Below are 17,500 nucleotides of genomic sequence, written 5' to 3'. Positions count from 1 at the left end.
TTTTTTTATCATATCAGATTTCGTTGCTATTTTTAGTTATTGCAGACTTCGTTGCTATTTTTAGTTATTGCAATGTATCTACTTGGCTTACCGATTAATCTACATATTCTATCTTATCCTTCTATCCATTTATCCTTACCTTTTTTGGTCTGACTTCTCTTCTTTTCTTTTCCGCACAAGTTGGAAAAGAAAGCTCGTGGCCTTGTGGTTTTATCGAATTGCAATCTATATTACGTCAATATTTCGCTTTAGCTGTTATCTACCTACACTGAATAATTTACCTGTTTACCTTTCTAGTTCCTTTATTTTTTTCTTCGCACGAATCGGAGTAAATTTCGCGGCTTTATGGTTTTATCGAACTGGAATCTACATAAGTCAAGGATTCGAGTGTCTTCCCATGCAGGTCTCTCTCTCGTGTCATATCCCCGTTTTCTGTTGCCTGCCTCTATTTTTCCCGGGGCATCTCACTTGTCACGTGCCGTTAAGCCGGTGTTGATATGTTTATGATCCCTACCCCCTCCCACCCTCTCTCTCTCTCTCTCTCTCTCTCTCTCTCTCTCTCTCTCTCTCTCTCTCTCTCTCTCTCTCTCTCAGTCCACCGCCAATTTTTACGCCTCACTTATTTTTTATTTTATTTTTTTCATGAGGCACTTGTATAATGCACCAACACACACACACACACACACACACACACACACACACACACACACACACACACACACACACACACACACACACTAAAAAGGAGATATCATTTAGAGAGAGAGAGAGAGAGAGAGAGAGAGAGAGAGAGAGAGAGAGAGAGAGAGAGAGAGAGAGAGAGAGAGAGAGAGAGAGAGAGAGAGATAAACAAAAAAAATAAAACAAAACACTAAAACATACAAAACGCACACAAACTCAAACAAAAAAGTATGAAAACGTCCCAAACAAAAGCTAAAACCACAACCGTGTAACACAAAGCGAACCTCGAACACCATGGACGGACACCACCACCACCACCACCACCACCACCACCACCACCACCAGTTCGTGCATCAGCAGCAGCCTAAGTCCAGTGTTTAGGTGACTGTCTGCCGTCATCAAACATTCCAACCAGCTCCACCTGACACACGCACCGGGCCAGCCTAACCCAGCGCCACTAAATAACACGAGATGCTTACCTTGCACGAAACACGTCATCTGATCTCGTTCTGTGACCTTTCTGGGTGAACTATAACCCACATTGAAAAAAAAAAAACCGCAGTGAAACGTGACCTCCTGACCTAACGTAACTTAACCACCATGCCCCAACCTCATGACCTAGCTTTATACCTTACGATGTCGCGCCCTGGCCATCTCGTACGGCAGGATACAAGTTATATTTAGTCAAGGCGCTGTCACGGTGAGTAAGTATGAGGTGGAAAGGTTTGTGAAGGGCGTTGAGGGATGGGACAAGATGCTGACGAGATGCTGATGTGGAAGAAGAGCAGTGACAAAATGCAGGTGAAGGAGAGACAGAGAAACTATAGACAAGAACGGGTTAACGGACATGCAAGTAAGTGAACGAGCAGAAAGCATGCGGTATACAACGCAGAAAGACACATAACAAGTACAGACACAAGACAAAGGAGAAGAAAGAAAGAAATAATGGTTAGATACACATATACATACGAATAAATGTAAAAAAAAAAAAAAAACTAAAAGACAACAATTAAATACACGCACAAATCAATAAGCACTCAAACACACACACACATACACACGATAGCATCCAAACACACACACACACACACACACACACACACACACACACACACACACACAGAGATACAACCGAAATAGATACCAGAGAGAAAAATAAAACTACTATAGAGATATAAAATTAAACAAGCAACACCAACAATACACACACATAAATCAGAACACATAATATAGTCTCTCAGGAAAGTGAAGGGAGTGTAGAGAGCACTAAAGGATGAAACAGAAAGAGGATCATAGGGAGGATAAAGCAGAGAAAAGAGGATCTATAATGAACAGGAATTACAATGGAGGCTTGCGAATAAAGGACAAAGGTAGAGAGAGCGTGGAGAAGAGAGGAAAGGTGGTGATAGAGGAGAAAGGAGGGATGGAGAAGATACATAACAAGGAATAACAGAAACAAAAATAGTGGAGTCAGTGAATTAATGAGAGAGAGAGAGAGAGAGAGAGAGAGAGAGAGAGAGAGAGAGAGAGAGAGAGAGAGAGAGAGAGAGAGAGAGAGAGAGAGAGAGAGAGAGAGAGAGAGAGAGAGAGAGAGAGAGAGAGAGAGAGAGAGAGAGAGAGCGCCACAGAGACAGCGGAATGACAGAAAAATATAGGACAGCGAGGAATGAGAAAAGAGAGAGAGAAATGAAGGAAAAGAAAGAAAGGAAGGAGGAATATGAAAGAGGAGGGGAGAGGGGAGGGAGAGGAGGACCTTAGGTTGTTCATCACTCCACCACACGAGGGAGAGGGAAGACCAGAAAAATGAGAGTGGGGGAAGAAGGATAAGAAAGAGATAAGGGAGAAGAGAGAGCGAGAGAGGGAGAGGAAAGAGGAGGACTTGAGCTGTACATCACACTCACTCCCTCTCCTTGACCCTCACACCCCATACCCTCTCCCTCTCTCCCTCCCTCTCCCTCTCTCTCACACCTTCGGGACTCGTATGATGATTTATGCTGCAAGCTTAAATTATATTCCAACCAGTGAGTTTCCATCCCACCTACCTTCCCTCCTTCCTTCCCTAAGCTTAAGTTATGTTCCGTGCTAGTATATGTGACAAGGACTTGTTACAAGCTTCTTCTCCCCTCTCCTGTCTTCTCTCCCACTCTCTCCTCTCCCACCCATCCATGAGTCGGTAGTGGTAGAGAACGAAAAAGCAAGTAGTGTTTAGTAAGATGTGACGTACGTACGTGTGTGTGTGTGTGTGTGTGTGTGTGTGTGTGTGTGTGTGTGTGTGTGTGTGTGTGTGTGTGTGTGTGTGTGTGTGTGTGTGTGTGTGTGTGTGTGTGTGTGTGTGTGTGTGTAACGGAGACTGCCTTTCTTCCCCTCATCTTCCTAATGTCTTTTTTTTTCTTTCTTTTACTTACTGTTACTCTATCATTATTATTACCATCATCAGCCGTCTCACTCTCTCTCTCTCTCTCTCTTTCTCTCACTCCCTCTCTCTCACGAACAGGAAGGGAAGAAGAGACAGGCATTCAGGAAGTTATCAAAAACCCAAGACCGTTCTATTTTCTGCACAATGAACGAATTACTCTTTAATCCTTATTCCGCGTGCTTCATTAGTCCCCCCTTATTACCGCTTGCTAAATCGTCCTGCTAACGAGCCGAGCGTTAATTAGTGCAGACAGGACACTGCAGGAAAGCCGTAAAGGTGATTGGGACGAGAAAGTAGAAGAGGGAAGGGCGAGGGCCAGGTATGGATGGACGGAAGGAAGGAAAAGGTAGTGGGTAGTTGTAGAGGAGGAGAAGTTAACCGGATTGTATGTTTAGGATAGGAAGAAGTGGAAGGAGAGTGGAGTTTAATTGTTAGGAGCTGAGGTCAGTGGATGGAGATGTTTAAAATATTTGCACGTATTTAACTAGGATTGTGTGCTTAGGATAAATATATGTATGTTATGATATATGAAAGGTACGTTAAAAATAGGAATAAATGGAAGGTGAAAGTTGACAATGACCACTAAAGGACGATAAATGGAGATGTTAAGATATATTTATATACGTATTTAACTAGGATTGTGTGCTTAGGATAGAAGAAATATAGGTATGTTAAGAAATATGAAATGTATGTTAAGGATAGGAATAAATGGAAGGTAAGAGTTGAGAATTACCATTAAAACACTAGACTGTATGCTTAGAATAGAAAAAAAAAAGAAAGATGATACCAGTACAAGCTAACAATGAACAGGAAATTATTATGCTTGAGAATACATTAAAAAAAAAAGACTGGTTTCACTCAGCTTCAGGGAGGAAAAGAGTAGATGAAATTAAAAGCAATACATCCAGAAAGTGAGATAATGACAATGAAACTCAATATGTAATGGACAGAACAGAAGGAAAATGTCATGGAGAAGAGAATCTGAAATGCCTCCACCTCACATTTTTAAGAATTCCACATTTTTTTCTTCTCTTACATTTCTAAGTTTTCTTGAAATGCCTTCGTCTCTCTCTCTCTCTCTCTCTCTCTCTCTCTCTCTCTCTCTCTCTCTCTCTCTCTCTCTCTCTCTCTCTCTCTCTCTCTCTCTCTCTCTCTCTCTCTCTCTCTCTCTCTCTCTCTCTCTCTCTCTCGTTCCCAGATCCTTTCATTTTCCTCCATTCCACCATATCTTTATTTTCCTTTCCATCCTTTCCTTCACTTCCTTCACCTTTGCACGCATCATTTCTTTCCTCGATTTTCCCTTACTATTCACCTCCCGTCGGTATAAGTTTTCCCTACTTCATCCTTTTCCCTCTCTCGTTTTTTATCCCATTTATGTCATATCAGCTCCTAAACATAACTCCACCTAGATCACTTCTCTGTCCGTCTTCTCTTTACGTGGCCTTCGATCTGTGTAGGTGTGTAAGGCTTCTCATAGCAAAGTACAAGGTTGAGAGGATTAAAGAAGAAAAACTAGTAATGTTAGGTATTTGAGAGTCTGATGGAGGGAGAGAGAGAGAGAGAGAGAGAGAGAGAGAGAGAGAGAGAGAGAGAGAGAGAGAGAGAGAGAGAGAGAGAGAGAGAGAGAGAGAGAGAATGATAGTTTTTATATGTTAGTTTTTAGAGATATGATGTATTTATAGTAGAAGGGAAGGAGAGGGACACACACACACACACACACACACACACACACACACACACACACACACACACACACACACACACACACACACACACACACACATCCCTGACACGAATTTATTATAAAGTTTACTAATTAGGGTCAAAACACTCCCTCTGCCGCTGCCCAGACTAAACTCACCACCACCACCATCACCACCACCACCACCACAACCACCAACACAGCTCAGATCCTTCACCTCACCAGACGAAATTGAGGGAGGTGGAGGGAGAAAAAAAGGGGGGAAAAGGGGAAATAAATGGATAAACAGTAAATAATGAGAACTATAAGAAAAAGACACACCACCACCATCAACACCAACAACACCACCAACCAAGAATGAAAAAAAAAATAAATAAATAAAAAAAACATCAACAACACGCAACACGAGCCTCCAGGAGCGTCTCAGGGGAACAGTTTCGTCAAGCACTCCTGCAGGCGTCGCGTCCCGCTGTCTCGGCTAGAGAATGTGACGAAAATTGAGATGACATGTTTGTTTGAATATCCGGGAACGCAAGGCTCGGTAAGTGCTGCGGAGAGGGCGTGTCCGAGGGGTGTGTACTGAAGGAGGCGATGAAGGTGTCAATGTTTACTAGTATTTCTGTCTCTTGCAATATTCCTTCCGCTAAATGTTCTTCGTTATTTCACCGCACTTCGTTGTATTGAGTCGATGTTCAGTTCCTCGCAGTTAGTTATTTTTTTACGTAAGCGTGGCATCTGTCTAGAGGAAAAGGCAGGAAGAAAAGGTCTACTGAGGTGCCAGTCACTAAGGAAAAAGGTAAATGGATTATATAAAATTAAAGAATGCCGCAGAATACAGTGAAGCATTTCTTGGAATCTGACTTTATTTATTGTGGCAACTCGTTTACCTGCATTGGAGAGAGAGAGAGAGAGAGAGAGAGAGAGAGAGAGAGAGAGAGAGAGAGAGAGAGAGAGAGAGAGAGAGAGAGAGAGAGAGAGAGAGAGAGAGAGAAAAAAACTCGCTTGTATCTTTCCATAACTGAATAAGTAATGATGTTCCCGGCAAGTGAAGCAAACCAGAGCAGTGTTGTGTATGTGTGTGTATGTGAATGTTTTCATTTAGTAAACAACCTCATATGCATTTAAAGTTAAAAGAAACACTAAACTGACGCCGGATTGATGTGGACGCGTTAGAATATCCAAATTATTCAAATCGACCTTCTGCGGTGCCTTGCCTCCCCTCCCCCCTCTCTCCTTCTCCCGCCATTTCCTCAAGGTCACGCCATTGGAAGTGGAAAGTATAATGCGCGGGAGGAATTCAGCACGCGGAGAAGCTTTTATCGGGACTCGGAAAGGTTCGGTTCACGGCAGCGGCGTCAAGAGGAGAGTCAAGACTGAGTTTTCTTTTCTTCTATTTCTTTACTTCATTTCTTCCTTCCTTTCTTTCTTTCACAGCATTTCGCAAAGAGAGAAGTGTCATACGTGCGGGAGAAGCTGCTCAATTTGACACTATGAACACAGGCAACACTGTGGCTTTAAAAGTGGAAAGACAGCTAGTAAACAAGACACAACTACGCCTCTATTGCATCGGCCGCCTCTTGTAACGGGAAGGCCACCATCTTGTCCCCGGGATGCAGGCAGAAGTCAAAGTCAGGGTTGGTGACGGCCAGCGTGCTCTCCTCACCAGGGTCGAGGTTCAGGGCTGAGGCACAGGCGGTGCGGGAATGGCTGGCCACCTGCACCGTGGCTCCCATGGCCAGCAGCCTTCGTCGCGTTAACAGATGCTGAAACAGTTTGCCATAGCAGGCGTAACCTTTCACTTCCACCTCCACGGCTCGGCAGTCCTGCACCAGGGACCTCCACACACCAAACAGGGAGTCTGAGTCACACGCCAAGGACACAGCAGAGGTAACGATGCTGGGGTTGACGAAAGATGTGCAGGCGTGGGGACTACCAGCCGATACCCGCCACACGCCAGGCCGCATCCCGTGTTCCACGTTGGCCACGAGCGGTGCCCAGGGGGAAGTCTCCGCAAGAAATGCCTTGGCGGAGTAGTAGTTGTACAGTGCCTGGCTGGGGTCGTCCTGGGCCTCCAGCAGCACAGCCGCATCAATGTGGGTGTCCGCGTCCTCTTCCAACACCACCCGCAGGTTCCGCCGCCACGCGCTCCTGGCCACGCCGCCCTCCGGTCCGTCCCTCACCACCCACACCGTCTTGGCCAGGCGAATGTGTGGTGAGCGTGAGTCAGGCGACGCCTGTGGGATGCTCCTGGAGCGCTGAGCTGGCGGGGTGTTTACTGAGCCATCAGAGGAGACCAGGTCAGGGGGCACAAGCAACACCCTGCGGGCGTTGGCCGGCAGAAAGGCGGGCAGAATGTTGAATCGGTCCCGCGCGGCATTCCCAGATTGCTCCACGCAGCCCAGCAGCAGCACCCTGTCCAGTAAGTAGTGCTGGAGCGCGGCCTGCTCGAAAGTCTCATGTGGACCAGACTCGCGGTCAGAGACAGCCAGCACCAGACCTTGGCCCCAGAGGTGGGCACGCGTCAGCTGGTCCGTGCAGGCGTGGGTGGCTGGCGGGATGGTGGTCGGCGGTGGGGTAAGAAGGGTGGCAAGGATGGACGCCGCCCCTTCCGCTGCCACAGCCTGCGTCACAAGGCCTGCCATCACCTCCTGGTGGCACACTACCTGGTCTGCGTCGCCGCGCCACGTCTCAATGTCCTGCATCGCCACACGCGTCTCCCTGCGCCACACCTGCGCCACCACGGGCAGGTCTGGCAGGTCTGATTTCACCATCTGAACCAGACTGAGCACGTGCAGGTCAGAGTCCCGCCCCTGCGTCTTATCACAGTCGCCCTCCTGGTTCACAGCCATTAAAGTATACGCGGGGCGTTGGGCTTCATTGTTCAGTTCAGGGAAGCAGCGTCTGAAGAAGCTTCTGTTCAAGTCACAACGAATCACACTGATCCTCTGGTCCTGACGCAGGGACAAGTTCTCATCTGCCACGCCGACGATGATCTGTGTTTCCTCCTGCGCGCACAGCTCGTCCAATAGCTGCTGCATCTTGTCCTGCAGGAGGCAGCCCACCACCACCACGCGGCGGCGGTGAGGCAGCGGCGGGATGTGGTGCGTCACGCCGAAGACCACTCCCTTCACGGCGTGGTACAGGTCCTCGCAGCTCCCAGCGTACCAGTTCATGTAGATCACGATGGCAACAACCACGATGACCTGGCTGGCGACGGTGGAGGGCGTTATGTCTCCATAACCCACAGTGGACACGGTGACGTAACCCATGTAGATGTAGTCCCAGTAGGAGCGCCACGTTGTAGCCTCTCCTTCAGCGCCCGGGTGAATCCCCAGCAGCTGCGACCACTCCTCGGCAGTCTGGATGGCGCCCGCGAACACAAACACCCCGACAATGACGACACCCAGCTGGAAGGAGCGCTTCTTGCCGCGCACCCCCAGCAGGCGAGTGAGCAGCGCGGCGTACATCTCCAGAGTCTGCGGGTACAGGAACCTCACCAAGACAAGGAATTGGTACTCGCTGATGACAACCCTTCTGATGATCTGCCACGCCGTGTTCACCAGCAGCCAGCAGTCCGTCAGGGAGGGGAGAGGTTCCGGCGGGTGCCCCTCCAGGATCTCCACCAGGAACCTGAGGAAGAAGACGGCATCCACCACCAAGACGGCCACGTGGAAGGAGGAGCAAAAAGCACACGTTCTGATGCCGATGTCCTTGGCGTGGATCTTAAGCAGGAAGAGAACCGCCGCCACGGGAGTGAGCGCCGCGATGAGCCAGTGAAAGGTGCGCTGCGGGCGGATTGGCTGGGCCCTCAGGAGGCGCACGATGGCCCATCCGAGGAGCAGTATGGCGTAAGCAGCAAAGGTAGCGGCCACGTGCACCCGCGGATCCAGCACCGCGTAACTGCCTGGGCAAGTCCTTCGCATTTTTCGAGATTGAAAATAAACAAGAGGAGAGTTTGTAATAAGAGGAGGGGGCCGGTCAAGAATGCATTAAATCTGACATGCCTATACGTTACCCAGAATAGACATCTCTCTCTCTCTCTCTCTCTCTCTCTCTCTCTCTCTCTCTCTCTCTCTCTCTCTCTCTCTCTCTCTCTCTCTCTCTCTCTCTCCATTCCTCCTCACATTACCTCTTCTTCTCTCTTCTGGTGTTTTACAGGGGTGACTACTCCCTCCCCTTCAATCTACGGTACATTATATTCCCCTACCTCAATAATTGCAATGGTTCTGCCACTCCCTCCCGTGTCTCTACCAGTGTTTCTCCCGTCCACAGGTACACGCTGAGCTACGAGTACCCAAACAACTGGAAGCTACAGATCCGCTACACACAGAAGAGGGACGAAGGCCTGTACGAGTGTCAGATCTCCACCCACCCGCCCCGGATCATGAGGGTCTTTCTGACTGTCTCGGGTGAGTGAAACGGAGTCCCATATTCAGACACACTTTGTTCTCTCACCATGTCTACTTTCAAAGGCCACAGAGGTTGTTTGCCGGGTTGTAAAGTGTGTTTCTGATGTTGATAATGTAGGAAGCTTGTTTATCTGTCACTAGAACCATAAAATCACCCTTAAAAGCACGTCTTCAACTACAGTCTTTTGAAAGTAGTGGAGGTGAGACGAAGGGTTTCAGAATATGGTCGAGAGAGAGAGAGAGAGAGAGAGAGAGAGAGAGAGAGAGAGAGAGAGAGAGAGAGAGAGAGAGAGAGAGAGAGAGAGAGAGAGAGAGAGAGAGAGTTAATATTCACGTACCGCAATAACATTTCAACACGCACGCAGTTCAGGTTCTAAACGTGAACTTTCCGGGAAACAAACAGGGAAACAAACAAGGAACAAACCCTCAACATTTAATGAAGGCGTGACTATAAACAAGCAAGCAATATAATTCAACACATCTAGTCCCTGTAGAGCAACCAGATGCAATGGAACGAAGACAAGCAATACACAAACCACACAAGACAACAAGAACAAAGACGCGGCAGTATTTTGAAGTACTTGCTCTCTCACCACGACTATTTTCAAAGGCCACAAAGATGACCAGCCGGGTTCTCAAGAGGGTTTCCTGTGTTAGTAATGTAGATATGTTGTTAATATGCCACTAGAACTGTAAATATACCCTCAAAAACCCGTGTCGCTTTAACTAGAACCTTTTGAATGTAGTGGAGATGTGGCGTAGATTGTTTCAGAATATGTTTTGTAGATTCATAGTCCCCCCTTAGCTTGTCTCTTGGCTCGTCTCTACCAGGCAGCCAGTTTCCGTTTTCTTTCTCCTTACTGGTGCGTCTCCCAGTACACAGCGGAGTAATACATTATCTGGACGGTCTTATGTAACTCAGTCGTGCGTGCTGCGGCCAAGACGACACCAGACGACACTACTTTGCTGACTTTCTAGCTTATGGTCATCACAAAGAATCACAAAGGAAGAACCTCAAAAGAAAAAAAAACAAGAAAAGAACAATTTTGCAGGTTTTCTGGCTTAGAGTCATCACAAAGAACCTCTAAGGAAGAACAAATTAGCTGACTTACCAGCTTCGAATCATTACAAGAAATCACAAAGGAAGAAGCAGCAGCAGCACACCTCTTGGCCCTTGCGAGGCTGCACTGTGATAAGCCACACTAATGATGAAGTAAAGAGGTTTATGACTGTAAAGACGAAGACGGCTCTTCGCCCGCCGGTTTTCATAAAGTTTGAAATTCCTTGAACTTCTGACTTCCCTCGACTTCTCCGCCTCGTGAAGTAATTCCGCTGGTAGTTTTTTTTTTTCTGTAACATCTCGAGACTCGGGAAACATTCGCGAGTTGATTAAGGAAGGCCTAAGTTATTTTATATCTTTCATAGTTATTCATCGTTTTCTTAATATTGTTTTCCCGTTTTCCTTTACCTTCACTCATGCATCGACACGTACTTGCATAAATCCATCTCTTATTCTAAAAACTACCATTCTTTACACCACCCAAAGACACACAACCCGACTCTTCCTGTTATTTAGATCCGGCCATTTGTGGAGTACCTTCATTTCCTTGCAATACTCCTTCCATCTCCAAGCCTCCCAGAACACGATCGTAAGCACAACCAGTCTACCTATTTAAATTCCCGCATGTCTTGTGTATTTTTTAACCTTACTCGATAAGTTATTCTGATTCCCACGAGTATTGTATATTTTTACGTATGTTATTTCCCTCCACGTCGTTTGTCTTACCTGTGACTGTACAATGGGCGGAATGCGGCGCGTCTCGGCTCCCAAAACACACCCAACTATCCTTTTCTTAATCCAATTTGATGCTGGCGGCTGGCAATTGGGTTACCAGCTCCAAACTTTACCTTGCTCTCACTCAAGTTAGGATCTGAGGCCTTGCATGATCTTTAGGCTCTCTCTCTCTCTCTCTCTCTCTCTCTCTCTCTCTCTCTCTCTCTCTCTCTCTCTCTCTCTCACCACGACCGGTGCCACATATTCTAAGCCTCACACTTTCACTTAATTCCACTCTGCTCCATTTCACTCCATTAATTCCACTACGCACGGTCCACTCCATCTCTGACAAGTCCGAAATGTCCACTCTGCCATCCACCACCCGCTAACTTTTCACTTGCTCCACTTTAGTAACTGTACTGCTGCTTCTGCTCCTCTTTGTCGCCTCCCTCCTCCACTCCTGCCTTGTACATGTTACAGTATGGAGGTTTTATCTGTATTTCTCTTGGGTTCTAGCGGAAGTCATTGGATGGTTTAGTAAGGGTTTATCATTATTTTTTTTATTATCATTAACTCTTTCATTATCATTAACCCTTTTCATCTTCATTAATCCTTTTCATTATCATTAACTCTTTTCATCTTCATTAACCCTTTTCATCATCATTAACCCTTTCATCATCGTTATGCCTTTCATCATCGTCAGCCCTTTGACAATTAATTTTCCTCTCAATACCTATAACTCTAAAGACACTATATTAGCACCAAGCTGACGTGAATATTTCCGTAGCGTAAAAGACAAAATTAACCTTCTGTTTTCTCTGTCTTCTCTCGTGTCTCCATGCAAGCAATCGTCACAGCGGTGGTAGGGTTAAGGAAGGGCAAACACAGCAGTAAGAAGATTAAAGGGAGAAACACCCTTGAGAACCGGACGAATCATCTGAGCAGTCTTTGAAAACAGTCCTGAAGAGAGAAAGTGTGTCTTGAAAATACGAGCTCTTATCTTTCCGCTCCTCCTCTTTATCATTCCCATTTACTTTCTTCTCTACTAAGTACTCTCCTTTCCTCCATTCTTACCCCTTCCATTCTGCGTCCCTTCATCTCCCTACCTTTCATTTCCCGGGTACCTCAGCACTCTGGCCTCACTCTTCTTCCCTCACTATCTCCCTCCTTAAACTTTCACCTTAAGATCAATCCCTGGCCTGGCTAAACCATTTCTTTACCTCACCTTCCCTCTCCGTCTCACCTTCCCTAGATAATAATTCACGTTAAAATAACAACTTCACCTCTCTCCTCCCTTTAGACACACGGCTGAACCTTCATCTCTGGCTGGGTTATAACACTTTTAGCTCTCTCCCCTTTGAAGCATCCCAACTTTAGATCGAGAAAATAAAATGAGATCGTGGAATGAAGAAAGTAGCGAAAAGGCCCCGGAAGGCGTCGAGGGAGTGAAGTCCAAGAGGCTTTACGTAGATTCTGATCCCAAGTCTGATCCTCTATCCTCCTTAGTTTAATATTGACCCCCATGAAAGTGAGATGGAGGAAAGGAAGATGACTACAGAAAACGACAGAGAGAGAGAGAGAGAGAGAGAGAGAGAGAGAGAGAGAGAGAGAGAGAGAGAGAGAGAGAGAGAGAGAGAGAGAGAGAGAGAGAGAGAGAGAGAGAGAGAGAGAGAGTAATAATAATAATAATAATAATAATAACTTTATTTCCACTTGAACAGTGGTTATTCATTTTACATAGTGTGAGGAACGATTGGGTATAGTAGTATTTTATACTCTGACCTAGAACCATATGGTTGGTTGTGTCTACATATTAAAACTATTCATATAGGAAAAGTAAATTGAAGTCATAATATAAAATGGAATAAATGTAGAAACTAAAAACATAGTAATATTAAAAACTATTTTAAAAAATATCGAGTGAGTCTACTTTTAAAACTGGACACAGAGACAGCGCTAGTAACATCAGAAGGCAGACTGTTCCACATTTTTGGGCCGGTCACATCCAAACTTCTGGCACCGGTATCTGTTCGAGTCTTTGGTATAAATAAGCAACTCTGCTGTCGTGTTGAACTATCTGTTGTCAAGACTCTTACTTATACGGCTTAAGAGAGAGAGAGAGAGAGAGAGAGAGAGAGAGAGAGAGAGAGAGAGAGAGAGAGAGAGAGAGAGAGAGAGAGAGAGAGAGAGAGATGGAAGGATTGGAAGAAAGATTATTACTTAAAGAGCGAGACCGAAGGAAAGGAAGATGATTACAAAAAGAGAGAGAGAGAGAGAGAGAGAGAGAGAGAGAGAGAGAGAGAGAGAGAGAGAGAGAGAGAGAGAGAGAGAGAGAGAGAGAGAGAGAGAGAGAGATGGAAGGATTGGAAGAAAGATTATTACTTAAAGAGCGAGACCGAAGGAAAGGAAGATGATTACAAAAAGAGAGAGAGAGAGAGAGAGAGAGAGAGAGAGAGAGAGAGAGAGAGAGAGAGAGAGAGAGAGAGAGAGAGAGAGAGAGAGAATGGAAGATAATTACAAAAAGAGAAAATGAAGGAGTGGAAGGAAGATAGATTACAAAACAGACTGAGGAACTGGAAGAAAGATAATAACGAAAAAGAGAGATAATAAAGGAATGAAAGAAAGATAAAAAATAAAATAAAACGTCCGGAAGTATGAAAGGAAGAGGAAGAAGAGGAAGGAAAAAGAGAAAGGGAGAAAGAAAGAAAGGCATCAATGTGTGAATAAAGGAAGTAAGAACTATAAAAAACAAAAAACACACAAAAAAAGGAAGGATAAAGGAAGAAGGGATGGAGTTAGTGAGATAAATGATCCCTTTAAATGAAGTGAAGTGATGGCTTGGTAAATGATAGTAGAAATTGAGATTATGGGAGAGAAGAAAGGCGATGGAGAGGAAGAGGAGATAAGGGGATAAGGAGGATAAGGAGGCTGGGAAGAGAGGAATTGGTAAGCACGATAATTTATTACGGATACGGGGAGGGAGAGAGAGAGAGAGAGAGAGAGAGAGAGAGAGAGAGAGAGAGAGAGAGAGAGAGAGAGAGAGAGAGAGAGAGAGAGAGAGAGAGAGAGAGAGAGATGAATAGAGGAAGAAAATAAGAAAACAAAAACATGAACAAGCAGAACAAGAACAAAAATAAGAACAAGAAAAGAAGAACAATAAGAAGAAAAAATCAAGAAAAAAACAAGAAACAACAACAACAACAACAACAACAAGAAAAAAACACAAGAAAAAGAAAATACACGTACATATACATACATCGATATACAAATCTTATTAAACATCAAACGAAAACGAAAACGGAAAAAAAAAACTTTGGTTATCAACTTCGGGAGCAACTCAACTTCAGAGCGATAAAAAAAGGACCTCGATCTGTCCTCAAAGGGAAGACGAGGCGACATCAAGAGCATCAGTTCCATTATAGCATACTTCTTACCTACGCCTCCCCGTCCCTCCCTGCGCCTCCACACGCCTCGCTCGCTCAAAGGGGAGGGTGTGGGTGTGATGAAGTGGACGAGGTTTAAAAAGAAAAATGCATGAGGTAGGGAATTTGATATGTCTCTCTCTCTCTCTCTCTCTCTCTCTCTCTCTCTCTCTCTCTCTCTCTCTCTCTCTCTCTCTCTCTCTCTCTCTCTCCTGTGGTGTGTGTGTGCGTGTGGTGTGGTGTGGTGTGGTGTGGTGTGGTGTGTGTGTGTGTGTGTGTGTGTTTGTGTGTGTGTGTGTGTTTGTGTGTGTGTGTGTGTGTGTGTGTGTGTGTGTGTGTGTGTACAAAGACGACCTGCTTTTCGGTAGCGGCAGAGGAAAAAGGAAACTTTAACGATTACACTCGCAGTAAAAAAATTTCTCCTCCAATTCGATAAAAGTTTCCAAAAAGCAGATTCCCCCGCTATTTTTGCGTCTCTAATCGCCTCGGAGATGTTTCCCTGTGAGACTGTTCCCTTGTTTTACTTGCCCACTCCTCCCCCGCCCCCCCCCCTGCTCCACCCAACACCATCCAATCCTACCCAACACCTCCCCAAAGCCTCCCCATCGCATCTCCCTGCACTTGCTACTTCCCACTCCCCACCTACCCCTCCCCTCCTCCCCTCCCCGATCCCCCCAGCCATTGTCCCTCCCTCCACTCTCTTCACCAAGGCCCTCCCTCGTTTCCTGCAAGTTATAATTGCATGCATTATAAGATTTAAGGACTGTTTCCCGGTTAACAGTTCCCCTCTGTTAGTGCGCAAGAGCGGATGTCCATTGAAGGTTAAAGGAAGGGAAGGATGATTTTCAAGGTCACCTCCTCTTCACCACTAAGAACGTAAGGGAAGCGTCACTCTGGGTAGACGAGACTGCAAGAACGTTGAGGGAAGGATCATAGGTAAGGCTGCAAGGACGTGAGGGAAGCACCACTCTATGCAAGACTGTAAGGAAAGGAAGGGGCGATTTTTTAAGACCACCTTCTCCTCTCCGTGACTGTAAGAGCGTAAGGAAAACGTCACTGGGTAAGACTGTAAGAACGTATATCGGAAGGATCACATATAAGACTGTAAGGGAACCATCACTCTAGATAAAACAGTAAAAACGTGAAGAAAACGGTACTCGAGGTAAGAACTAAGGGAAGCATCACTAAAGACATGTAATTCTCTCTCTCCCCTAGTGCCTGACATCGAGGGTACGGGATCCACGGGGGGAGGCGGTGAGCGAGGCCTACTACAGGGTGGACTCCACAGTGGGGCTGCAGTGCGTGGTGATGCCCGTGCCTCCAAGCCGCCCCGTGCTGTGGAGTCGCAGCCGGCCGCCCAGTCACCACCATGCCTGAGCGAGGAATCAGGTACGTGTGCTGGCTGTACGAATGAAGTGTGCTGGCTTACTCGACTTTGCTGGTCTGACTTATAGCTTAGTGTTACGTTATTGCTGAAGGTGTGTGTGTGTGTGTGTGTGTGTGTGTGTGTGTGTGTGTGTGTGTGTGTGTGTGTGTGTGTGAGTGTGTGTGTGTGTGTGTGAGTGTGGTGTGTGTGGTGTGGTTCACTTACGGTCGTCTGCTGATCACCCAGCCAGCCGTTCCCCTACAGAAAGAGCTCAGAGCTCATAGTGACCGATCTTTGAATAGGGCTGAGACCACTGACACACCATACACCGGGACAGCGAGGTCACAACCCCTCGGGTTACATCCCGTACCTACTTGCTGCTAGGTGAACAGGGGCTACACATTAAGAGGCTCGCCCATTTGCCTCGCCGCGCCCGGGATTCGAACCCGGGCCTTCTTAGCTGTGAGCCGAGCGTGCTAACCACTACGTGTGTGTGTGTGTGTGTGTGTGTGTGTGTGTGTTGAGGCGCCAAAGCTAATAAACAGCACACACCACATCTTTGTCACATTTTTTGCAATGCCAGAGAACTTTGTTATAATGCCGCACAGTGAATCCCCAGAGGCGTGCCTGTCCTTCCCACACCGCAACCCACACGCCCGCCAACGAGACCTCGCTTCTCACGCACCGCTGCACCACAAAGCCACCAAGCACAATACTAAGAAGCGCTCATTTCAGGAAGCTGCTTCTTTCCTGTGGCGCTCCCTCCCGGAATAGCGCGGCCATGTCTCACGCGCGGTCATCTTTGTCTCTTATCCTTTGTGTTGCTCCAGTTGGACTTCGCGCTTCTCTTCCTCCGACACGTGGCTCTTCAACAACTTTCGCGACCTCAGCCTCAATTCAGACCCGCCGGCGACAAGGAACGTTATCAATAATGCCTTTTTTTTCCCTTTCCTTCCTTTTTCTTCTATTTTTTCGTCGCAGGATATGAACGATGGAAAATTCGGTTTCCTTTACTTTTTTTTCCCGTGGGCTGTAAAGGTCGAGAGAGAGAAAGAGAGAGTGTGTGTGTGTGTGTGTGTGTGTGTGTGTGTGTGTGTGTGTGTGTGTGTGTGTGTGGATGTGTGTGTGTGTGTCACCAGGTACCCACGAACTCTCAAAAGGCACAAGAAAACCTACAAAGAAAACAGGTCTGCAGTGAATGGAGACACATTAATTTAATGATGAGAGAGCAGAGGTGAGGGTGGAGGCAGCGAGGGAGAGGCTGGCAGGGAGAGGGAGCCCGTGGGTGGGAGGAGAGGGAGAACCAGGTAAATGAAACGTGGGCACGGAAAACTGGGTGGAGAGAGAGAGAGAGAGAGAGAGAGAGAGAGAGAGAGAGAGAGAGAGAGAGAGAGAGAGAGAGAGAGAGAGAGAGAGAGAGAGAGAGAGAGAGAGAGAAGAGAGAGAGAGAGGAGAGAGAGAGAGAGAGAGTCCGATATGGTATTTGATGTTTTCCGAAAGGCCGACGGTCCACCGGTATATACTGATAAGGATGGTTTTAGTTGTTTTAGTTGTTTATTTCAGTCACCGGTACTACACATGACAATTTCACTCAAGAAAATATAACTTTAAGCTCCTCTAATAATTCCTTGTCATTTAAGTGCCCCAGAATAATGAACACGTTGGGGAATTATGCGTTTTTAGTATATCTTCTCCAATACACTCCTTTAGCGCTCAAGATGCAACAATTT

At 46.4% G+C, this 17,500-nt stretch overlaps 2 protein-coding genes across 3 annotated transcripts in view; one reads left to right on the top strand and one right to left on the bottom strand.

Annotated features, from left to right (window-relative positions):
* The window catches only part of LOC135114833 (uncharacterized), a 154,460-nt gene that overhangs the window by 126,956 nt on the left and 10,004 nt on the right, over nucleotides 1-17,500 (bottom strand). The window lies entirely within an intron of this gene.
* LOC135114834 (uncharacterized) overlaps nucleotides 1-17,500 on the top strand; it is a 116,442-nt gene that overhangs the window by 97,459 nt on the left and 1,483 nt on the right. The window contains exons 5-6 of the mRNA XM_064030959.1: nucleotides 9,072-9,208; nucleotides 15,620-15,793. Of these exons, the coding sequence (XP_063887029.1) occupies nucleotides 9,072-9,208; nucleotides 15,620-15,793 (311 nt within the window). The remainder of the gene's footprint in view (nucleotides 1-9,071; nucleotides 9,209-15,619; nucleotides 15,794-17,500) is intronic.

This window comes from Scylla paramamosain, chromosome 28, assembly GCF_035594125.1.
Source record: "Scylla paramamosain isolate STU-SP2022 chromosome 28, ASM3559412v1, whole genome shotgun sequence".
Classification (NCBI taxonomy): domain Eukaryota; kingdom Metazoa; phylum Arthropoda; class Malacostraca; order Decapoda; family Portunidae; genus Scylla; species Scylla paramamosain.
Note: the sequence above shows the minus strand (reverse complement) of the source record. Positions and strands in the feature narration are given on the sequence as shown.